This window comes from Gigantopelta aegis, chromosome 8 (assembly GCF_016097555.1).
Source record: "Gigantopelta aegis isolate Gae_Host chromosome 8, Gae_host_genome, whole genome shotgun sequence".
Classification (NCBI taxonomy): domain Eukaryota; kingdom Metazoa; phylum Mollusca; class Gastropoda; order Neomphalida; family Peltospiridae; genus Gigantopelta; species Gigantopelta aegis.
In genome coordinates this window covers 11,863,359-11,890,258 of record NC_054706.1, presented here as the reverse complement: position 1 = coordinate 11,890,258, position 26,900 = coordinate 11,863,359, and the positions used below count along the sequence as shown (strand labels likewise).

The following is a 26,900-nucleotide window of genomic DNA, read 5'->3' as shown; positions in this document are numbered from 1 at the left end:
ATGTGCCAGCTTATCGTCTATTAAGTTTGTCAAGACAAAGCAAAGACAAACATACACCTTTACTCATGTAGTGTGTCTTAAGTGGTTCAACAGCTGATATAGTGTAAGGTATTAGTTTCCAAGAATATATACATTTGACTGTCCATATATAGAAACTGCTTGAACATTAGCAATCAGTAGATATTACGTCATACGTATGGTACGTTATCGTGGCCGTATACATGAGAAAACAATAGCTTAGTAACCACTAGGGTTTCGAACACGCCTATCCCGAGTCCGGCCTCCGATAGGATCGGGGGTCTCACTCGGGACAGGGATAAGAAAACAATACATAGAAAACAATACTTGAGTGGCCGTTAGATAGCATTTATCTCTCGAGTTGTTTTGAAATGTATCTAATGAGCGAAAACCTCGTTTTAAGCAAATTTTATCGTCTTTTTCGACTAAAAGTTATTTACAGCCGTTGCACTTGTAGCTGACTTACGCGTCACTACTACTATTACTACAACAACAACAAAATGTAACTAGCAGAGGGCCTTGTAAGTTGGATAACTTGTGCCCAATCATTTTGTATATATACATTATATTCCATAAAATCTGTTTTCGATCAAACAACAAAATAGTTCCGCCAGTGGGAAGCGATCCTCTGACCCAACTCACCTGAGCCAACAGCTGTACCAATTACCTACACCCTCTACCATTTAAGACCTTTTTTCATATACGCGATTTTTGACAGCGGCGTTGGCGGAAACGCGGACATACGGATGCATCAAGAAATCATTTATATGGTTATCAATAGCAATGATTTCAAATCATCCTGGTTTACGCGTCCTTTTCCCGTGTTTCGCGCGCGCTCCGTCGTGCAAAAACAATCCTTATAGGGTGTATACTACTAAATCACATCCCATAGACGACAATAGTAACATATGTGGCTGAAACTCCTACCTTTAGCGTATCAATCGACATAAACACCGCGGATATAAATACTACCACCCCTCACCCTTAAAGTGAATCAGAAAAAGATTAGGAGGAAGCTGCTCATTTCAGAGATAATGAGTAGCGTCTGTGACTACCCTAGTTCCGCACAAAATTCGAGTACTTTTTACAGATTATGTTTCAAGCACAAGGCTACTTGACACAGAGGTACTAGATGAAATAAAATTGCATACCTTTTTTTAACATTTATTTTTGTTACAACCAACACACTCACATTTTTCACCAATCACAGGACTTGTAGTGTTCACTTCTCTATCAAAAGTTGTGTGCACCTCGAACTTTGACCCAGCCGGAAGTTATTTGGTTTAGTACTACCTAAAGAGTTGAGTCAGCCTTTGCAATTAGTTGACAGTCGTAATCTTAACCCAACTATGTGGTGACGCCTTTTGAAACCTGTTTGAATTTCTTATCACGTCATGTTGACACTGGGATCAGCATACATTCAGTGTGCTGTTTAAACACAGTGAAAACAGAGAGAAAGACTTGAAGACAAAAGATGAATATCACGCAGTGCCTGCAGTGTCCCAACTCTTCAGGTCACTTGAAGTACACTATTTTTTAACATTCCTCTGTTGGTGTCATTGCAAATCAACGATACTGAACGCAAAATGTAAGAACGTTCTAGAAATGTCTATGGGTGTGTTTGCACTAAATAGACTATCGGTGTGTGTTTTGTGTGATTTTGTTGATTTCTGTTGTTGCTGTTTGTTTGTTTTTGTGTGTTTAATGAAGTACGATTACTCATATGCTCAACTATTCTTGTGTAAAATCGTCCCTAATCATTACTGTACAATAATCAACATTTATTCCAAATTCGGGAGCGGGATGTAACTCAAACGGTATTGTGTCCGCCTGTGTAGCAGTCGGTCATCGGATCGATCCTTCTCAGTAGACCCATATGCAGTTTGGGCTATTTTCCGTTTCAACCAGTGGTCCACAACTGGTTCATCAAAGGCCGTGGTATGTGCTGTCCTGTATGTGGGAAAGTGTATATAAAAGACCCCTTGCTGCTTATCGGAAAGAGTAGCCTATGTGGCGGCAGCGGGTTTCCTCTACAGAAATATGTCAGAATGACCATATGTTTCACGTCCAATAGCCTATAATAAGATAAAAACCAATGTGCTGTTGAGGCGTCGTTAAATGAAACAATCTTTACTTTGTTCCAAATTATATCTTTAAGTCTGTTAGAATCTGTGCATAGCTGAAAAATACAAAGTTATCATTAAGACAGTTTTTGTCTTTGTATGTTATTATTAGTAAAAAATAATAAATATTGAAATGACATCTTAAATTGGGAACTCTTTCAACTCAAGAGTTTTCGGGTGGAGTGGGCTTTACTTAATTTAATTCCCATTTTAGCTACCAACACGTCCTACCACCGAAATAACCAGAAAGGTTCTGTTACCTGTAAGACGAGTTAATCCGATTTGTAGTTGGTAAAATGATCTTAGCATCAAAATAACGGATGTGTACATGAGTGTTCATTTTGTATAACTAATACAGGCGTGGATAACATCAGTTTGTACTAGAAGCCGGATTTGTTCGTATCACTGTATCACTTTGTGCCTATATATAATTACGATACCAGCACATTGTCCTTGGTCTATATATGGGCTTATCTATTTTCAGTGCTTGTTGCGAACAGAACTTGCGATACCTGAAATGCATGGTCGGGGGTGGGGCGTGCCTAAAACATTTGAAAGTAAAAAGGTTGTCTGTGTTTATGAGAACATGGGTTAGTTGGTACCTACGGGTTAAGGATTTGTCGGTTCAGTTTTCGTGCTCCTCCGAAATTAAATGGTTTGCTTATTCTCATCTGCATCTGGCAATAAGATGCGAACCCAGTCTCTCAACGCCTTCAGACAGTGGCCTAAGAACCGAGAATTGCGTCATTCAGGCATCTGAGGTTAGGACACAAAATATATCAAAGTTATCTGATTTCGCTGTCGGATCTCACGAAACAAAAAGGAGAAAAAGACACACAAACCCAGAGCGAGTTTTAACGACTCAATGTTTTTGGTCATTACGCAACTTTGTGACTGCTCTTTCAACAATATTTGTTGGTCGTTATGTAACTTTAAGCGAAAAACATCTGTAATAGCTGAAACTATTGTGTACTGCCTAATACAAATCAAGGTCGACTGCCATATAATATTGTCTGTGATAACACGGTATAGTCATACTGATATCACTTGAACATATCCTGTCTGCAGCTGCCGTCAATAACAATGCATATAATGCTATTAAAAGTGCCATATCGCATATCCAGGATTTAACACATTTCCTAAGTCAACAGATTCGCCCACACTGGTTTGGTTACTAGGCTACTATCATGTTATTATCAAGTCAGTTCCCTCAAAAAGGTGGCACACAATTTAACGATTATTATATTTTATACACTCTTCAAAAAAAGTAACGCAAAAATGAAATTTTCCTAATAAATATGGATGTGTGAAAACATTGTGTTCCGAACGCTAAGTATGTTGTGTAATGGAGCGTACCAAATGCATTTTCACCAGCAAAGTTGTTCGGAATTTGATGACCTTGAAGACAGGTGTGAAAAAGTTAACAATCGCAAAACCGCACCTGCGGTCAATTCAGTGATTTGAACGGTCGGCATGGTGTGCACGTGCAAGAGGCACAAGAAGCCCTATAAAAGTGCAGGGTTCAGGACGTAGCTGTACTCAGTTTAAAACTGTCAGCGTAGCTTTCACAATGCCAAGACTGAATGAAGCACAGAGGAACAACGCCGTCGGACAATTGGAAGCAGGCGAATCCCAATCAGAGGTTGCGAGGCTTTTCAATGTGTACCCTAGCACCATTTCAAGATTATGGATCCGCTACCAGGCGCATGGATCAACACATGACCTTCGCAGATCCGGTAGACCACGTGTCACCACTCCTGCCCAGGATCGCTACATCCGGTTGCGCCACCTACGCCAAAGGACGACCACGGCTACCTCCACTCAATCTGCAATACCGGGACTGCGTAGGATCTCTGACCAGACTGTCCGGAACCGTCTACGAGAGGCAGGATTGCGACCCAGACGTCCTGTTAGAGGCGTGATTTTAACCCAGCAGCATCGACAGCTTCGACTACAATGGTGTCAAGCACACAGGGTATGGCCTCAAAGACGATGGAGACACGTGTGGTTCAGCGACGAATCGCTATTCATGCTCCGCAGACAGGATGCAAGGGCACGTGTCTACAGCCGAAGAGGTGAACGTTTTGCACGCAATTGCATACAGGAAGTGGACAGATTTGGTGGAGGAAGTGTGATGATGTGGGCAGCCATCTCTTACAACGCCAGGACAGACTTGGTGCACATCAGGGGGAACTTGACAGCACAGCGCTATGTGGACGAGATATTGCGCCCGTACGTCGTCCCCAACATGGCCAACGGCAACACTGTTTTCCAGCAGGACAATGCCTGTCCTCATACAGCGCGCATCACCACAGCCTTCCTAGCAAACAACAACATCAATGTTCTTCCATGGCCCTCCAAATCCCCAGATTTAAACCCAATCGAGCATTTGTGGGATGAACTGGATAGACGTTTGCGACGACGACAACCCCAACCTCAGACACTACAACAGCTGGCTGCCGCTTTGGAGGCCGAGTGGGCTACAATTCCGCAGGATGTCATCCGTCATCTGATTGCTTCGATGGGCAGGAGGTGCCAGGCAATACTTGACTCTCATGGGGGTCACACTCGTTACTGACTGTACGTGACGTCAAACGGGACCTTGGGAACTTGGATGGCTGTTACAACAGCCTCTGTCAATGTTGTTTATCTGTGTCAAATTGCAAGTTTCTGCCATGTTTCTTTCATGCATTAAACGATTTAGAAACATACAATGAAAATCTGGCTTTGCGTTACTTTTTTTGAAGAGTATATTTCAGAAAATAAATTGATTATTTGATAGTGCAAAAACATTGAAACATCATATTCTAGAACCCATACCATAAATCAATGTGTGGAAATGTTTTAGTTGCGTACGTATGGTGAGGTTACTTTCATTGTATGAAACATTACGTTGTAGGTATTAAAAATACAAAATCACTATATATAGTATAACAATTTAATAATACAAAATACAAACACAACTCCAATTTTAATAAACTTCATATTATCGTCATCATCAGTTATTGTCAACTGCCTTGGTAAAACATGTCTGCCGCCATACTTATAAAATATATGATAATATATTGTTATGTGACGTAGCTAAAAGGATATCGAAGAATGGTGTGTGATATTATATACAATTAATATGGACGTTCAAGTCTAAATGACTAGATAATAAAAACGTTAACGTTCGTTTTGTTTGACGACACCACTAGAGCACATTGATTTATTAATCATCGGCTATTGGATGTCAAACATTTGATAAATCTGACTTATAGCGTTAGAGAAAACTCGCTACATGTTCTCATTAACTGTTAAGGATCTTTTATATGCATTTTTCCACGGACAGGACGGCACATACCACGATATTTGATGAATCATTCGTAGGGGTTGGAAAAGAGAGAAAAGAAAACAATCAGGAATTGTCCCAACATTGTGGGTTCAAGAATACATCTTTAAATCACATGTATGCATGACCAATGTTTTTGTTTGCTTGTTATTTATTTTTTTCACTCTGTCAACAATGTTTTTGTCGAACATTAAAAGGACATTCCTGAATTTGCTGCATTGTAAGATGCTTCCGACTAATAAAATATTTCTGTATATAAATGTCTGTATATTCAATGTGTTTCTGGTCGTCTTAAAATTTGTAAGAAGCCCAGTCTGGATTTTGTCTTCAAATAATTTCGTACGTACGAAAAAATTATATTTTTGGAAATAAAATGAAATTTAACCTAGTAAAAATATTAGAACGATCAGAAACACGTTTAATATACAGCCACTAATATTTTATACATGAAAATATATTTGATATGTAATTACAATCGTTTAAAAGTCTTTGTTAGTCGATAACATCTTAAATTTAAAAACATCTTAAAAAGTGCAACAAACTCAGGAATGTCCCTTTAACATACAATATACTAACTCGCATGTTAACTTAGTATAACTTTACACACCGTGCAAAGACGCATGCATTAGCTCACGAGTGCTGCACAGAACAAATATATATTTCTCAGAACTGTGTTACCTATACCTTAATCCCCGTATTATATTAGCACCACGTTTATTCACGTGTATGGGGCGGGACGAAGCCCAGTGCTAAAGCGCTCGCCTCGTGTACGTTCGGTCTAGGATCGATCTCTGTCGGTTGGTTCATTAGGCTATTTCTTGCTTCAGCCAGTTCACCACATCTGGTATATCAAAGGCCGTGGTATGTGCTATTCTGTCTGTGGGATGGTGCATATAAACGAACCTTTGGTACTGACAGAAAAATGTAGCGGATTTCATCTTTAAGACTGTACGTAAAACAAATGACCAAATGATTGACATCCAGTAGGCGATTATTAATAAATCAATATGCTTTAGTGGTGTCGTTAAACAAAACAAACTTTTCCCGACCTCAAATGAGGACATTTCGCCGTGTGCTAATAAAAAATCCTCTTGGAAACATTAATGCATTTCAGTTTAACTTATATGTGTGCGCTTGTATCCAATTACGGTGCAAGTACGCTGGTCTAGATACACACCTCAGCTTTATGGTCTGTCTGTCCAGGACAGAGGGTTATAAATTGCTAGTTTCTGGTGTTTAAATATACAAACGTGGCTTGTCCCTGTCAGGTGAGTTGCGACACTTGTAGCGGGATTAGCAGGTGAGCAAGAAGACCTTGACCTAGCTCTATTTGTGTGCAGACGATCGGTATCTCAGAAAGAAACCTGCAGATAAGACGTTTGGAGAAAACTTGATATCTCGTTTTTCTAGGAACAGTGCTGCTGGTGTACAAAGTACAGTGGTTATCATTATTTTGTTGTTTTCACCTCTTGACATTGTGCGGGGTTTTTTATTCAGTGAACACTAATTGCCACATTTACATTTGCTTTGTACTCACGTGACTTGAGTATAATTGGTAACATTTTTAATACACATTATTTTCTACAACCCTTTATGCAATGCAGCCATATATGAATTACAATGTGTTTTGAAATGTTAACGTAAGACAATGCAGTTGTGGTACAGTATGATAGGAATATTGGAAAACAATCATCCTTGTGCTCCCCGCAAGGCTCAATGGGTAGGTGTAAACCACTTGCACCGACCAGTGATCCATAACTGGTTCAACAAAAGCCATGGTTTGTGCTATCCTGCCTGTGGGAAGCGCAAATAAAGGATCCCTTGCTGCTAATCGGAAAGAGTAGCCCATGTAGTGGCGACAGCGGGTTTCCTCTCAAAATCTGTGTGGTCCTTAACCATATGTCTGACGCCATATAACCGTAAATAAAATGTGTTGAGTGCGTCGTTAAATAAAACATTTCTTCCTTTTCCTTGTGCTCCAGGTTTGAGGAAATTAATTTTTAGGCTTTACCACTGGGCGTCCCACACGTCCCACACGTCCCACCCCGATTCGATTAATAACGACAATCCAGTACGAGAGAAAGTTATCCGAAGTTAGCTGTCATACATAGGCCGTGAAAAAAACTCAGTTGTGAAAGAAACTTAAAAGAATATTGTTAACTATATCCCAGCACGTTTGGTGTCTAACAAATGATTATTACGAAGTTTGGTTGATCGAAAGAAAGAAAGAAAGCCCGTTGCCATCATATAGACTTTTCCCATTATAAAGCAGAAAAGGATCTCATACATATGCATCCTGCACGCACTATATGGTCTATTAGATGGTTTATTTAAAAGGTCCTTTACAGATCCCGACAATATCAGTGTCAGTCTCTCTCTCAAGACTGATAGGTACAGGGTTCACGTCCAGTTATCGACTCCAAGCCAGAAGTCAAAATTAGTTTTTTTTTAATATATATAACTGCACATACTCTCTTTGTGTGTGTCTGTCTGTCTGTCTGTCTGTCTGTCTGCCCCTCTCTCTCTCTCTCTCTCTCTCTCTCTCTCTCTCTCTCTCTCTCTCTCTCTCTCTCTCTCTCTCTCTCTCTCTCTCTCTCTCTCTCTCTCAACCAAATGTCGACATAAATCATTTGTTATTAGACACCAAATAGACCTATGTAGCCCAGTGGTAAAGCGCTCGCTTGATGCGCGGTCGGGTTGGGATCGATCCCCGTCAGTGGGCCCATTGGACTATTTCTCGTTTCAGCCAGTGCACCACGACTGGTACATCAAAGGCCGTGGTATGTGCTGTCCTGTCTATGGGATGGTGCATATAAAAGATCCCTTGCTGCTAATCAAAAAGAGTAGCCCATGAAGTGGCGACAGCGGGTTGCCTGTCTCAATATCTGTGTGGTCCTTAACCATATGTCCGACGCCATATAACCGTAAATAAAATGTGTTGAGTGCGTCGTTAAATAAAACATTTCCTTCCTTCCTTCCAAACAGACCTATAGTTACAAATGTTTAACGGTGTCGTTAAACAAATATTCCTTTCTCTTGTTCTGGAATCGACAACAAAAAGGAACAGGTGTTACGAACGAACGACGAACTGTATCGAAAGTCGGCCTAACTCTTCCACTTAAAGCCAATGTGCACGATATAATCCAAACAACAAACTAGCGTACTGGAGAGTATCCCCGCAGCAAGCCACATCTCGACGAGTACGAAACGTCAGGGCGTTGTTTGCCCGGAGGAACTCGGCAGCATTCGGGCAAGCCTCGACTGTTTGGCTAGTCTCATTTGATAAACCTCGTGTTGACTCGGTCAACATCGCGTCTCTTGATTTCGCCACACTGACAACATATCGTTCTTTGTTTCGAAGCAAATTAAGCAGAGTTCTACTGGTTTTGAAAATGGGTTGGAAAAAAGACGCGTGATTAAGTTTATGATTTCATTTAGAAAACAAATATATGATCAACAATGTGTTTTTTTAATATAAAACAACAAGAAAATACAAACGACACATAACTCTCACAGCAATTAGTTACAAATCTGTCGAAATATTAGCTACAAAATAATGACACACTGCTATGACCTACGAATTGGTGGTATTGAAATCTGGACCGTATCTAGCAAGAGATGGGAGTGGTCAAGGGGGTATTGCCCATCCCATAAAAATAAGAATCAATGTCATTTAAACACAATTTAAGTTTTCGACCCATTTAAGAAGGGAACAAGTTTAAGATAATAAAACTTTGCATATACAGGTAATAAGTTCTACATTAGTTACCAGGTATGTCTCAACTAAATCAACTAGATGATAAACTTAGTTTTCAATTAAAGCAGTGGAAGTACTTGTCCTCTACAAATCCAAAGAACGCCTAAATTGCTCCATCAGCGGACAAGGCGATGGCTTCAAACCGGCCTCGGTGGCGTCGTGGTTAGTCATCGAACATAAGGCTGGTAAGTACATGGTTCGCAACTCGGTACCGGCTTGCACCCAGAGCGAGTTTTAAGGACCCAATGGGTAGGTGTAAAGCCACTACACCCTCCTCTCTCTCACTAAACACTAACAATTATCAACTAACCCACTGTCCTGGACAGACCAGATGGCTGAGGTGTGTGCCCATGACAGCGTGCTTGAACCTTAATTGGATATAAGCAAGAAAGTAAGTTGAAATGAATGAAATGATGGCTTCAATCGTCTTTGATTTCAAGGGAGGACTACTGCTGGTGAACTACCTTCTAAAGGGTCCAGCGTGAACTGGGAAGTAATATGCTAACCTGCTGAAGTAGCTGAATAAAATAATCAAAGTCAAACGTGGCGGAAAACCCTTGAAATGTTTGTTGTTCCGTCAGACAGTAGTGGATAGGACAAGTGCTTCCTCTGCGTATGATTAAAACAAAAATAAGTCAGCTGGTGTATTAATTTCAGATACATATGGTAACTCATTGCCTTCCTAGCCAGGCCAAGAACTGCCCCAGGTCTAGTTACTTTAGCGTAAATCTGAACGACAAACTAGTAACACATGACCAAAGCCGTATCTCCACACAATACGGAGTCGAATGGACATTTGGCAAAATAGTGGGGGACTCTATGAATCTCTCTATCCAGTGCCTCGTCTATAGGAGGACAGCCACTCTTGGTTCGATCTCGGATAATGGCTCAATGCAAATAAAATGTCTAAACAAGTGTGGTATCCAAATCGTATTACTGTACACAAAACCATAGGATACTTATATAGAAATATTTCATATGCATTCCACACCAAGGTAACGTACACTTCTCCACTTAGATAAATATAGATAAATTATGGAAAGACGCCATTTTATTACTGTATGTGACATGTTTTGAATAGGTGTAAAATTCGCACTCAGTAATAATGTCAGGTGCGGTGGTTCGTAGAGTTGATCATCCTCGATGGATTGTACTGATTTATCCAGTGTCCTATAGCAAAGGCCGCAATATGTACTGTCCTGCATATGGGAAAGAGTATTTGGAAAATACCTGGCTGCTTCTTCCGGTGGGAGTAACTTTTATGGCGACAGCAAAATCTCTCTCTCTCTCTCTCTCTCTCTCTCTCTCTCTCTCTCTCTCTCTCTCTCTCTCTCTCTCTCTCTCTCTCTCTCTCTCTCTGTGTCTTTCTCTATCTGTGGTTCTCTCTGTCTCTGTCTGTCTCTGTCTCTATGTCTGTCTCTCTCTGTATATATATATATATATATATATATATATATATATATATATATATATATATATATATATATATATCAGCGGCCACCTAATTCGGATCCCAAATCGCTAAAATACCTGTATTAAGCGGCCACAGTAAAGTTTTACTATTATATATTAGGGATATTTTAACAGCGATAAGTCCCGACATCTCTACTGTGTAACAATTAAGAAAGTATGGAATGCATCTAATTACCTCGGGGCAGGCTACGCTTGACATTTGTAGATTCACGTACTATGACAATACACCGCATGAAAGAGGAATTAAATAATTCCATTTGCATTATTTCTGAAGGAGACGTCATGTTAAAAGTTGATTTATAGTCAACTGTGTAGCAAACATCCGTTTATTAGCATTACAGACGGTAAAACAAGAAACAATAACAAATGTTTTAAAGATTATATATGTGGCAACCTGTACTCAGCGGCCATCTGTCTTAAGCGGCCATTTTTATCTACTCCCTTTGGGTGACCGCTTAAGACAGGTTTGACTGTATATATATATATATATATATATATATATATATATATATATATATATATATATATATATATATATATATATACATATATATACATATATATATATATACATATATATACATATATATATATATATCCATTTACATTTATCTCGATCTCTCTCCCTCCCTTCTCTTCACAAGGTTTCGCAATAGCCATTATGTTAGACACCAACAGTATAGTCGCAGTATAAAATATGTTCAGGTGTTGTTAACAAGATATTGTTTTGCTTTCCTGTATTATTGTTCCATAAGCCAAAGTCTTAAAAAGATGCGTGTGTGCGTTTGGTGGAGTCGAGTCCTCTGCCAAGTTCAGATTCGTATGTGCAATGGCTTAGCACTTATGACATCACCGCCATACAGATCGAATGAAGTGATGATCCCGTTCATTTGTGTTGATGAGATAGTCAACACTCAGTTAATACTTCAGTCTCATCGACAGATGCAAAACAGGATTCGCGATAATCAGCCAGGATTTAGAAATAAAATACAGATAGTTCTTTGAGCGTAAGAAGTGTTCGCAAAATGAAAGGAAAGGAATGTTTGCTTAATGATAACCCGGTACGTTGGTAATCATAGTGAGTTGCATGCCAAAATATGATAATTTTGATTCGTGGTCTAAGCTTGTGAAATGGAAAATAATAAACGGTCAGCTCATTATTTAAAGCTGTAATCTTAAATATATTTGTATGTATGTAACCATCTAGAAAAGACCATCTACAATAATTGTATTAACGTCATATGTAATTGTTTAGTTCCATTTGACCCTAATCGCTAATCAGCATCACAACTATAATATTATATGAAAGACCTTCTTAACAGTTTCCCATCGGTCTGATCACTTCTACCCTTTTGATCTGCACTGCCGACGGCCTTCTTTGTACTTACCCAATATGCAAAGATATGTTTGCGGTCAGGTCCAGTCGACTACCGTACACATATCGCGTTAAATATTGCGTACATAGATCAATTCTATAAAAACAACTGCAGTGGACGTCCCATATTTGTTACTTAAAGGGACATTCCTGAGTTTGCTGCATTGTAAGATGTTTCCGACTAACAAAATATTTCTACGATTAAACTTACATATTAAATATTTTTTCTTGTTTAGAATATCAGTGTCTGTATATTCAATGTGTTTCTGGTCGTCTTAATATTTGTAAGAAGCCCAAACTGGATTTTGTCTTCAAATAATTTCGTACGTACAATATTTTTTTTTTTTTAGGAAATAAAATGAAAATTAACCTAATACAAATATTAGAACGATCAGAAACACGTCTAACATACAGCCACTAATATTCTAAACAAGAAAATATATTTAATATGTAAGTTTAATCGTAGAAATATTATTATTAGTCGATAACATCTTTAAAAATTGCAGCAAACTCAAGAATGTCCCTTTGACACAGAAGTGGCTGGCTATATACTTGGTTAAAATATCTCTAGTTACATCACATTAAAAAGTATTGTTCTCCATTTGAACACAGAGAAGCGGGCTGCTCTTCTACGGTTTTGTATTACAAAGTATATAAAATATGGCGACACACGTGTATATAGCTGACGATAAATGATGATGGCGACAATATACACAGGCGTTCGGGCTCCCGTTGTTGTAGGTGGCAGGCTGTTTTTTGCCCGAATTAAAAAACAAAAGAGCCCGAATCTGCATAACAACATTTATTCATATTAGCATTACTACCAGACAGCTATACAGCATTTCAAACGAATCTCTACGCATTTTGCATGGATTACAATCAATTGTGAGGATAGAATGATGGAAATACATTTTAAGTCTCAGGTTAGCATATTTTACCCGAATATCTGTATAATATTTGCTCGAATTTGAGATTTTGACGTCGCAGGATGGAACCACATCGGTGGATCTATTCAGGTGATTGTTTTTTCTCATTCCAACCAGTGCACCACAACTGGACAAAAAGCCGTGACATGTGTTTTCCTGTCTGTGGGAAAGTGCATATAAAAGATTCTTTGCTGTATTAGAAGAATAAAATGCATCGAATCAGAATGACCAAATGTTTGACATCCAGTAGCCGATGATTAATGAATCGATGTGCTCCAGTGGTGTCGTTAAACAAAACAAACTTCTTGAGGTTTTGCTTCAGCACGGTGGGGGGGGGGGGGGGGCTGTTGCCTCCCTTTCCTCTGTCTCGTACGCTTATGACAATACATGAGTATCTCCGGCGGATCAGGATGCGATCGCCCTTTTGCAAACACTTGATATCATCACTGTTTTGAGAGTGAGTCATGTGTGCATGTCACCACAGCTACTGAATATATTCCAATGAGCTCTGTTCTCCTATTTATTAAACGAGTCCAAGGAGTGGCAGTCCTCACGCAAGAAGAATATACCGGACTGCTAAAGATCTCGTAGGGACTGACAGTCCTCGTATAGACGAAGCACCTGATAGATATTCAATGAAGCAATCACGAGTTTGCCAAAATTTCCTTTCACATCTTCCTTGTGCAAAGATACGGTTTTGCTTAGAGAAAACGGTTTCGTCTTTCAGATTTATTAAAACTGTTGTTATGTTCGTATTTTGTATAATTAGTAACTGGTGTTATGGTAATGCACGATTAAAACTGAATTAGGAACACTACACGGATCTATGGCAAGGGTTCTTTAATACAGTATGCAAGTTACCACCACCATGACATTAAATATCGCGGGATTCCACAGACCAATCGTCGACAAATATGTGAAGTATTCATTTCAAGACAGAGAAATAGTTCGAACCTTGGCATATAGGTCGTTCGTGGTAATTTATTACCACAGTTTAAAGTTGAATCAATACCCCATGCTGACTGAGTCTTGCCTAGACTTGCAGTATTCCTTAGGCTTGTGGATATAACGCCATTAGCATGTGAACTCAGGTCCTGACTTCACAGTGATTTGTGGGAGCAGTCATAAACGTAAAGTTTGTTTTATTTAACGACGCCACTAGAGCACATTGATTTTTTATCTTATCATCGGCTATTGGACGTCAAACATATGGTCATTCAGACACTGTTGTTGTTTTTATAGAGGAAACCCGCTGTCGCCACATAGGCTACTCTTTTACGACACGCAGCAAGGGATCTTTTATTTACGCTTCCCACAGGCAGGATAGCACAAACCGTAGCCTTTGTTGAACCAGTTATGGATCACTGGTCGGTGCAAGTGGTTTACACCTACCCATTGAGCCTTGCAGAGCACTCACTCAGGGTTTGGAGTCGGTATCAGGATTAAAAATCTCATGCCTCGACTGGGATCCAAACCCAGTACCTACCAGCCTGTAGACCGATCGCCTAACCACGACGCCACCGAGGCCGGTTAGGGAGCAGTCATTGCCTTGTGACAACTTCTGTTTGACTGTCTTATGCAGAGTAATGTTTTTTGAATGCCATAAGTCTTGTTGATCAGACATGAGGTACCGCAGTTATATGTCTGGTGGAATTTGATATATATTTTTTTGTCTGTCAAAAAGCGGATCGATCCCCTTCGGTGGGACAAGAGGCTGTTTCTCGTTCCAGCCAGTACACCACGACTGATATATCAAAGGCCGTGGTATGTGCTATCCTGTCTGTGGGATGGTGCATATAAACGATCTCTTGCTACTAATGGAAAAATGTAGCGCGTTTCCTCTGTAAGACTATATGTCAAAATTACCAAATGTTTGACATCCAATAACCGTTGATTAAAGGGACATTCCTGAGTTTGCTGCAATGTTTCAGATGTTATCGACTAACAGAGACTTTTTGACGACTGTAATTACATATCAAATATATTATTCTGCATAAAACATTAGCGGCTGTATATTAAACGTGTTTCTGATCGTTCTAATATTTGTACTAGGTTAAATTTAATTTTATTTCCTAAAAAAGATTTTTCCGTACGTACGAAATTATTTGAAGACAAAATCCAGTTTGGTCTTCTTACAAATATTAAGACGACCACAAACACATTGAATATACAGAAACTGATATTCCAAACAAGAAAATATATTTAATATGTAAGTTTAATCGTAGAAGTAGTTTATTAGTCGGAAACATCTTACATTGCAGCAAACTCGGGAATGTCCTTTTAATAAATCAATGTGCTCTAGCAGTGTCGTTAAACAAAGCAAACTTTTTTTCATGGTTTACATAAAATGTTATTGGTTGTGGCAGCCAAATTTCATTTTGATATGCGATATGGCAGCTGATACCGGCATGGTTCTGTTATTCTAGCCAAGTGCCACCATTACTCTATGAAGCCTAATATCCGCTGATTAGAACAATGCCGAGATGTCAACAAACAAACATGCCTGACCGTCCAGATTAGAACACTGTGGACATACCTGTCGCAGGTGTTCTTTGATCTCCTGGTATTATCTGGAACTGTACCGGGTTCAGCAACGAGTATGATTTTAGGTCAGGAGTAGTTATTAACGACACCTCGGCATATTTTAAACTACGACTAGTCGACGTCTAACAAGTAGTTTGACCCTTACTCTCGAATGAGAAAAAACTACATCAAGTGATCTATCAAATGCAGCGGCAGTTTCGCAAAGACATACCAATACACACTACAGTCTTTGATGCACCAGGTGTGTGTCACTGGCTTGGACGGAGGGAAAACAAACCGCAGTCCATCGAAGGTGATTCATTACGACTATCGCCCGTCAGGTGATCAGTGCTCTACAGCTGAGCTAAATTCCGCTCCGAGTATTATTCTTACACCGTCCGATTTACACCGACAGACTGGGGTTATTTCTCGGTCCCAAATGCGGATCCAGTGCTTTATAAAAGTTTGGGGGTGGACTGGAGTGGGATGGAGGCTGTTCAGGCATGGTAAGAGGTGTTTGAACAGCATTTTCTTTTTTTTGCTGACGTCGCGGAAAGGGGGGTGGAGGGCGCACACCCCTCCCCACACACCCGACGCGTGTCTGCTTCCAGCCAGTGCCCTACACTTAATGTTCCATCCTATATATGGAAAACATTAATGAATGAATGAACGGATGAATGTTTAATGACACCCAAGCACGAATATCTGTGGAATGGTGCATTTGAAAGATTCCTTGCTCCTAATTCAAGAGACTAGTCCATGGAGTGGCGGCAGAGGGTTCCCTCTTTCATAATTTGTTTGAACCTTAATCATATGTCTCAAAATAGAATAGCCCTGTGCGTCATTAAACAGAATATTTCTTCCTTTCTTCCTTCCTTCCGACATAGTTGTAGACAAGCCGCTATTTAGTCTGGTGCTTGTGTACTTACCCTAATAGTGCTGATGCAGTTATAACTGTGTTGACTGTTTGTAGATGGACGAGGAAGTCTTGTCCAGAACAAAAAAAGCAGAGGACAACGCTACACGTTCTTTCTGCCACTCCCGCTGGACCTAGTCGCGATCTTGGGCAAACACTGACACATTAGTGTCATCCACGGAGATCAGCTTGCCTTGTACACGCTAGATAACCAGCCTGGGAGAAAAGAAGAATCAATATTTAAATGAGGGAAATTAACTGTGTTGATGCTGTCCTAAACGCTTTGACTTGGTTTGTGTAGTAAAAGTCACAGATATAAGGAATAAAAGGAGAAGTAGAAGAACCCGAAAAAGAAGCCGAAGAAGAAGAAGAAGAAGAAGAAGAGTCGATATTTAAATGAGTCAAATTAGATGTGCTGATGCTCTCCTAAACGCTTTTAGCTTGTAGTAAAAGTCAGAGAAATAAAGAATAGAAGAAGAGTTTTGTTTTCAGACACAACATAAAGTGATGATTGTGACAAGAAGCATGCAAACATTTAATTTAATCTCGTAATCTAAAATAATTAAAAATAAAAAGTAATCACACTAAATTAATTCAGAAAGAGCTGGTTATCCTTTTTTTATCGCATAAACTGTTCGGATAGTGAATAAACTATCTTTAAAGTCCAGTAAATAATGTGTAATTTTTAACACTTAAAAATAGTATATATATATATATATATATATATATATATATATATATATATATATATATATATATATATATGTGTGTGTGTGAACTCTCCCCCCCCCCCCCCCTCTCTCTCTCTCTCTCTCTCTCTCTCTCTCTCTCTCTCTCTCTCTCTCTCTCTCTCTCTCTATCCATCGTGAGATATAAAACCAAGCAGAGGGTATTTTACTATTAAAAAAATTATTTTTACAGAAGTGATTTTTTGCACGCCTCCGAACAGCAAGGACTATTGTTATCATATCTTAGTGTTTACACAGAGGCAACAGATTTATCGCTTAGTACTTGGACTTTGTTTCAGTATTGTGATTAATCTGAAAGCAGCATGTCATCTTGTCTGCCTTCTAAGCGCGCGGTTTATTTGACCTGTAACGCCCGGAATGTAGGTCCAATGTCAAGGGAGTGGCTGCCGGAGTTTTCTTGGGGTGCATATGATAAAAAAAGGCACGTAAATCTCGCCGGAGGCCTTTGCTATTATTTCGTCTTGAATTTTGATCTGTTTTATATCTATTTATCTATCTATATCTATATCTATATATATAGTCTTCAAAACAAAATGAGGAACCTGAAATATTAATTTTAATATCACCTATTAGACCGAACATACGTTTTGACAACAGACATCCTAGTAAAGAACGTTCAGGTTTGTTTATTAACACACCGAAACACATTCCATAGTTTGGACGTGGATCACGCAGTTGCCCCGTACATGTGCTTGGGGTGTCATTCTCGATTTTGATAATTTCCAGGAAATCAAAGTGGCACACTATTTCTGTCAATGTTTTTACTTCTGTGGATTATACAGTTGTTATTGTTTTGTTTTTAGTCATTTTTATTGTTTAAATTTGTGATTTACTGATAAAAAACCGTTAACTTTCAAATTTCACTTCTGACCCTAATCGTCCTTCAAGATCGTTGGTGGTGATAAAACCTACTGTAATGTTGAACTACCGGTTGTAATGTTTGCCCAGTTAATTCACTATTATCATATAACCATTCACTACAGCTAATATACCTTGCACCACCACCACCCCCACCCGCCTGCTACCGATTTGATCGGGCTGCTGGTGCTCCCTTGCACCTGCCAGTGCAGGCGGTCCCTCCTCTCCCCTCCCCCCACCTTTCCTGTTATGGATGGAGGAGCCGGCCAAGGCCGGCTCTTGTGCACACGACAGGCGTGCGCTACAACAGCTTGTTCTGAATGTGCACGTAAACCCCTATGACATGACATGACATAATATACCTTACAATTTTGGCAGTTGTAAATTTGTATTGGAGTTACCCTACTTTTTTTAAAGAGTATATATATATATATATATATATATATATATAAACAAAAAGTGCAAAAACGTACAGCTACGGCTATGGACGTTTACATATGTTTTCCGACGGACAGAACAGACAGCTAAAAGTTACCTACTTACAAAAAAAAAATCATAAATTTATTAAAAACGTCTTTGTGCGCTGATCACTCAATAAATCAACCATTTTACTCGTGCTTACATCCACTGAAGGTCCAAGCACGACTGTCTTGGACATATCCTCCGAGATTCCCCGTTGGATTTGTCCAAAACAGTGGGTGTACGCTTATGTTTTATTAGCATATTGCAACACTCTGGGAAGGGATACACTCTTCTAAGACCCTCACCCCTCGTGAACTGCCACTGGTGGTAGAACTTTATCTTGTGTACTATCACTAGTATAAACGCTGTGGTATGTGCTGTTCTGTCTGTGGGAAAACACATATTTAAACGTCCATAGCTGTTATTTTGTAACGGGTTTCTTCTCTCTTATTAGACTAAAATCGGAACAGCCGTATGCTAGGTAGCAAATAGCCGTAGGTTAAACCGTACAGAGGTGACGTATAAACAAGCATTATTTTATTTTCCTTTTGTGTGGTATACAATTTCATAATCTTATTCTATCACATATATCTAGGTTTTCATCACAGATATGTTAACTTATTGTTTGTCTTCGGTTTGGAATTCACTTCTTTGAATGCGCGGCAGATGCAAGTTAAAAGCGTTTGTGTGTACAATATGGAGAATGAATAGATTTATTGACCGGTTTTTTTTAGAGGGAAAGGAAATCAGAGCATGATGTATGGACCAAATCAAACTGTGCCAGTTTGGATTAGATAATCAATAAGAAAATGGATTGGATGTCACTTTCATGAGCACTTGCCGACAATTATAGATTCCAGCAAATATGAAACAAGTATTAATTTTATGATTAATCTTGTTTGATGGTCGTTTGTGCGAATACATCACCTAACTCGTGATGTGTGAAATTTGACATTCTCTTTTGACATGAAAGTAATAAAATGTAAAGAAGCTGTAGATTACTTTTGAAATGAAATAAAATCCGAACAGAATCTCTTAAGGGTTGGGAAATGTTGCATAATATGTCTTTTATTGGTTGCTTATGAATAGACAATCAATATATTGAATCGCCAATGTCTCGACGTGGCCACGAGAGAGAGAGAGAGAGAGAGAGAGAGAGAGAGAGAGAGAGAGAGAGAGAGAGAGAGAGAGAGAGAGAGAGAGACAGACAGACAGACAGACAGACGGGAGAAATCCCAATGCTATCACAGGAACTACTCCGGGAAAGTAGCGGGAGGCATTTTACTGCGGCAAAATGATAAAGTGTTCGAGTTAGGAGTTACATGAATGAATGCATGAATGAATGAATGGATGGAAAGATGGATGGATGGATGGATAGATGGATGGATAGACGAATGGACGAATGGATGGATGCATGAATGTTTAACGACACCTCTATACAATTCCCCTTAACAAACCTGTACTTTGGCTGTGTCAATGGCTTTGGTATGTTATATCCTGTCTATTGAAATAATAAGAAAAACCTAGCTAAAATGGCACATTTCGTCTACATAACATCCACTAGATAAGGTGTCCTATCTGTCGTATTTTTGAACTTAGATATCCAACGATTAACAAGGTACTGACTTTTCATTAACAAATGTTGGTTTTGGGGGTGTTTTATAGGGGGGGGGGGGGGGGGGGAGGTTAGGAGGGTTTGTTTTAGGTTTTGGGTTTTTGGTTTGTTTGTTTGTTTGGTTTAGTTTTGGTTTGTTTGTTTGTTTGTTTTTTTGTTGTTTTGTTTTTTGTTTTTTGTTTTGTGGGTTGTTTTTTTTTTTTTTTTTTTTTTTTTTTGGGGGGGGGGGGGGGTACTTTTATTGACAGCTACGGGTGTAAAATTATCTACACATAGCTTCTATTTTCTTTCTCTTTTTTTCAGCGGTGATGTCAACAAGAGCGACTTTCTTGGAAACACGTGCCTTCATCTTGCCGCGGCTAAAGGTCACATGGATGTGGTCAGCTACTTGGTCAACTGGGGCTGCAACCTGTACGCACTGGACAACGACGAACACTCGGCCCTGGACATAGCCGGTCTGAACAACCGCGTGGATATCATTAAGTTCCTGGACAACGCCCGGATCCAGCAGCAGCAGAAGAACCCCAAACTCGTCATGAAACTGCGGGAAGACGCGCAGAGAGTTTGTGAACGGAACCGGAAGCGGTACGAGCGTTTGCAGGAAGAAGCCGCTAGGCGCGCTGCTAAGGAGGACAAGAGGATAAGAGCGGCCGATCCAGATTTCAGACCCCCGGGCAAAATGTCTTTCATTAAAACTTTAACATTGAAGATTAAAGGAAACCCAGCCAATAGTAAGCCTAGAGTAAATCATTTCCACACGTCGAGGAAGTATTCAGAGATGGCTGGTTTTGCGACTTCTGGCGCGGGTAGGAAGATTTACCAGAAAAAGATTTTGACGGACGATTCAGCGTTTAATATCGGTAGCGGACTTAGAAGTCTCAATGGCGTGCCGGGTACTTCCGCTGACGTAATATACAACAGAACAGTCAGTGACGCCACTATGTCAGGCGGGAACCCGTCTCGCACTATATTCGACGTGTTTCCTAACGGGACCAGGACGAATTTGGTGAAGGCTAAGAGCGAGTCGGATATTCTCTTTGATTCTGGGGTCGACAGCTACCACAGCGACAACGATGACGACGAGAAGGGTGGGGTGTTCTACAGACCGGGTTTCGGTCAGACCGCATTTCTTCGGAAAAATCCGTTCGTTAATACGCTACATTCGTTTGAACAGGATAACACGGAAACGAACGATCTCACCAACGGTTTCTCCGGAGATGCCAATTCGGATGACGGAATCGATAGATCGTTCGGTTTCGGCGTGAACGGGGTTTCCGACAAGATGAAGGAGTTACCATGGGATCCCGACGAAGTGGAAAACCTTGACGACGACGACGACGATAGCGAATTCACGGCTTTAGAAATGTTCTTGGTGTCGTCGGGACTATCGACGTATATTCCTTATTTTACCAAAGAAAAAGTCAACCTTGAGCTGTTGATGAAACTCACCGACAGTGAGTTCAAAGAAATTGGAATTCCTTTCGGTCCTAGGAAGAAATTGGCTGAGGTGATCGCAAAAAGGAGGGACATTCTAAACACACCCACAGCAATGGCCGACACATTCTTGTGAAGGGAGATAACCCACAGGTTATTCATGATTTACATGACTTCAATGGATTTGATAATAATGAAATGATGTAGAAATGGAATAATGTGATATATTGTGAAAAAAAATATTGAAACATGCATAAGGGTCTTTTTTATTCGTGTGTTGTTTTGTTTGTTTAAAACCATGTTTTTACTTTAAAATGTACAAATGGCGGGTGAATTATCGCAAAGTTCCTGGAGGCTCAGTCAGTGTAGTCTTTTTAGACATGCCAGATGTGTTCCTTGAACTTATAAGATTGATTGTGGTGGATATGTTACGTAGTGGAAAGCACAGATTAAAAAAAAACAAAATTAATAAAATAGCGTGAATATTTACTAACATGCCTTATTACAACAACGTTTGATTTTCTTTATGGAAATTCTAATCGGATTTTATACATCAAATGCTGTTTCTTGTACGACCCGATACCTTCTGCATCAGCATGTCGGATTGTGCATAGTTTTTCAACGTTTTATGGAATGACCAAAAAAATATTTCATCAAGCGTTGTCGGACAAAGACTGCTGGTGCATTTTTTTTCTATTTTCTGATTTAATACTTTAAATACTGCAGGGATGAGGTTACCGTTGTTAACTAAGCCCTGCTCGTGATGGTTGCAGCGGGGATGGTTTCACCAGTTTCCGCCATCTTGTATTCCCAGTGTTTGGCTTACTTGAGTGTGATTCCTGGATAAGTCATCACAAGCAAAATGATTTTTGAACATGTATATGTAACTACAAGAAATGGGAAATTAGACAGTTATTATCAATTAAAGGTGTACATGATGCCAGACAGTGATTTTAGCGAAAGCCTGTAGGAACGATTTTGGACTGGCACAGACCATATTTTTATCTTTATTTATAGAGAGTAGGACAAAACCCCGCATCTTTTCGTCGTCAAGTGGGGGGGGGGGGGGGGGGGGGGGGGGGTGTTGGCGCACGGGTCCTACGCGTCTGGAGCATGAGAGAGACCAAAACAATTAGAGAGCGGTCAGCGAGAGGGGTGGGGGCAGAAAGAGAGAGAGAGAGAGAGAGAGAGAGAGAGAGAGAGAGAGAGAGAGAGAGAGAGAGGTGGGGGAAGAGATTAACGTAGGCTAATTGTACATGTATATCATACATGTAGTTTAACATGTGAGCTCTGAACTTTCATTTTGGCTAACATTATACATATTTAATATATTCCAGATATTACCTAACTCATCAATGTAATAAAATAATTATGCAGATTTCAGTTTTATATTTAAATTTCTGGCAAAATCATAATTAAATGACACTGCTGATTATTATATTTTCTGATGTTTTAAATATGGCTTAGAAAGATATCTTATTTTTAGAATAAGCAATGATTATCATATGAAATATTTTCACATGAATTCCTGTTACAGTTATTGGAAACGGATGTTGGCACTTATTATAGCCACATAAGCACTGGCACATTTCGCACGATTGAATCATTCTGTATAATATAATTTTAAATGGTAATGACAAGAAATTAACAGTACTTTGAAATCAAAATTTCTTGAATGCATTTTTATGTATCTATGTATATGTGTTTGTGCGTATTTTTGTTTGTGTGTGTCTGTATGTGTGTCCGGTGTTCCTGGTTTGTTTGAATGTAATTGCACTGAAGTCTTTCATATCCCTCCTATATATACCCATGCATATATTAACAGTCTTAAAACATTTGATTGCGTTGATTGGGAATGAAATTCATTGTAAACGATCGTTCAGGTTTGTTGCCAGTTACGCAACCCAAAACAATGCGATCAACAAAATCAAAGACTTTACAAGATTATCTTACCGAAAATGGGCATCGGAAATATATACTACTGACATACAAATTATGTTCCTGTCGTGGGTTGGACTCTTTAACGAAGTCAGAAAATTGTACCCACGGCATGCATGCTTTGAAATAGTTTTCCTGTGGTAGCACGTTAAAAATGACCAATCCCATATCTAAATTATGTTTATTTGTCGAGAGTATCTCTTTATTATTATTTTTATTATTATTATTTTTTTATTTTTTATTTTTTTTTATTATTATTATTTATATATATATTTTTTTTAAATATTTATTTTATTTTGTTATTATTTTTTGTGTGTGGGTATTTTGCTTTTTCTTTCGTCGCGATTTCATGCAGGCTCGTTTAATATTAAATGAATGTGATACGATAAGTTACGAATCAGCCAAATTGGGTGATGGCTATATTTTTTTAAAACAATGAACAGTTCTCCAAAAGCCTTAAATGTTATGCATTTAATGCAGTAATATACAGTACTGTTACTTTATATAAAATCTCAAAGGTTACTGGGTTGTCTTTCATTGATCCTTTTTGAAGAAAATTATTCCATCCATCTCTAAATGAAATATATTTTGAGTTATTTAAAAACATTTCAATACAAAAGCTTCCATTTACCACTGCCAAGTCCTTTCGAATGTTAATAATTTTGTGACAGGAGGCTTTGAAATTACTCCGCGAAATTGTTTGATTCCATGTGATATTGGTTATTAAACAAATGCCTTTTAGAGTATGGTTATTTCTAGGTTGATGATACGTATTGTGACACTTTCACATCTTCCATTTGTTGATAGTTAATTGGGTGATAAATTATCAGTACCGTCTGCTATGTTAACATGCATACAATGCAATCACGAGAATTCAATATTTAAAATCGTCCTCATTTACAAAACGGTCATGTCCGTTAAAGAAAAAACATAAACAACACAAGTTTGCGTTATCACGGTCCGACATTTAGGAACGAACTGTATCATGCATGGAGTTGCACTGAATCCGTTAAATAAACAACACAAGACATAACGCCGCGTTCGCACATTCTGACATTTAGGAACGAATTGTATCATGCATGAAGTTGCACTGAATCCGTTAAAATAAACAACAAAAGACATAACGCCGCGTTCGCACAGTCTGACATTTAGAAACGAACTTTATCATGCATGAAGTTGTACAGGAATATTTTGTTGCCACATTGAACGTTTTGATGACGTCGAAACAATCAAAGAATATGCCACTTCACTAAATATTATATTACACAAACAAGCTAAAGAAAAACATTTAATATTTTGTTAACTTGATAGTGGACACAGTAATACATACTCTGACTGAAATGTATGAAAGTTTTAAATACATATTAAAATATATTTTCCAACATTTATACAAACTAGCGAACTGTTCTAGCATCACAGAAAGTTTACTATTGTTGTCCACTATATTTGTAATTAAAATGTTACATATGAACCTGACTACCATCTGTCTTGTTGTGAATAACAGTGTCATGGCAAAAGTAACGAGGATATTACTTTATTTAAAACTATTCAGTTTGAAGCCTGCTAGTTTCTGACAATTAAATTATCAATGTCTTGAGAACATTTTAGGCCAGTTGTGATCGTCTGTTTACCGAATTCATATATATATATATATATATATATATATATATACATACTCTCTCTCTCTCTCTCTCTCTCTCTCTCTCTCTCTCTCTCTCTCTCTCTCTCTCTCTCTCTCTCTCTCTCTCTCTCTCTCCCCCTCTATCTCTCTATAATATATATATATATATATATATATATATATATATATATATATATATATATATATATTAAAATATTCGCGTTTGTTTCACAGCATATATCGTTATTAAAAGTCGCACGGTGTGAACAGCTTAATGTACTTTGAATCGCACTGGTGTAATACAGATACATGTATATCTCAGAATATTATAAACTTAATATATTAACTGAAATTGATGTTTTATTCAAGGTAATTTATTAATTTCATATCATTGTATTTTATATTGCATATTGCATGAATCGGTCCATGAAATCAGTTGTTTAATTAAATGTGAATACTACTATTTATGTCAATAAATGCTATATTTTTATGTTCTGTGTTTCTTGTTCATTTAAAGGATGGGAAGAAATTAACAATTGGACGAGAGTGATTTGATATGACCACCCATACGGGTGCGGATCCAGCGGAGGTCAAGGGGGTCTGAACCCTTTGTTCGTAACGAAACATTAAAGTGGTTTTTTTTCCGCACCAATGTTACAGTCCATTCATCGCTAATATACAATTTCGGAACCTCCATTGAAATATTTGCATGTAGCCCAAAACCCAACAGACATTCTCGATCCGTGCTTTCCGTAGGGGTTTGTGAGATATCTAATGGAGAACACAGATAGCAACTTGTGTAATGAATAGAGGATTCGTCACGAGTGTTTTTAATATGGAAAATATCAATTGAGTCTATGTTAATCTGTATTTGTTGAGCCTCTGCCGCGACAAATACCGATTAACTAGACGAGGTTGATATTTTACATATTAAAACACACGAGAAGCGAATTCTATTTATCCTGTAACACTTCTAAAATAACATTTTAAATTCGATATTTAGTTAGTAAAAATGTTCTGAAGTCCCCTCACCGTCAGCTTGTTGGCTATAAACAAATGACCTATTGACAGCAACACATCATTAACCGAGTTAATAACGGTAAATATCAAATTGGGTTTATGACATGGATATTATGGGTTAGTTACAGAATAACATTTATTAAAAGTTTGGGTTCCTTACTTTACCCGTTTTACCACATTATGATTAAAGGTTGCTCGTCTTCAAATTGACAATAATATGCGTTAATCTACCAAAAAAGATAATATTTCAACAGATTTTAAAGGGACATTCCTGAGTTTGCTGCAATTTTTAAGATGTCATGGACTAACAGAGACTTTTTAACGATTGTAATTACATATCGACTGTATTTGTCTGTATAAAATATTAGTGGCTGTATATTGAACGTATTTCTGGTCGTTCTAATATTTGAACTAGGTTAAATTACATTTTATTTCCTAAAATATGTTTTTTTTCCATACGTACGAAATTATTTGAAGACAAAATCCAGTTTGGGCTTCTTACAGATATTAAGACGACCTGAAACACATTTAATATACAGACACTGATATTCTAATCACGAAAATATATGTAATATGTAAGTTTAATCGTAGAAATATTGTATTAGTCGGAAACATCTTACAATGCAGCAAACTCAGGAATGTCTCTTTAAGAGAAGATATACATGATTATGAATCTTTCAACATATTAAATGTCGTATCTCAGAAGACTGATTCCAAATTTATATTAATAGTAAAGTTTGTTTTGTTTAACGACACCACTA

At 38.5% G+C, this 26,900-nt stretch overlaps 1 protein-coding gene across 1 annotated transcript in view; it reads left to right on the top strand.

Moving 5' to 3' along the window:
- The window catches only part of LOC121379378 (Usher syndrome type-1G protein homolog), a 47,524-nt gene extending 24,910 nt beyond the window's left edge, over positions 1 to 22,614 (top strand). The window contains exon 2 of the mRNA XM_041507968.1: positions 20,430 to 22,614. Coding sequence (XP_041363902.1) covers positions 20,430 to 21,696 — 1,267 coding nt within the window. The 3' untranslated portion in view covers positions 21,697 to 22,614. The remainder of the gene's footprint in view (positions 1 to 20,429) is intronic.
- Positions 22,615 to 26,900: the final 4,286 nt, after the last annotated feature.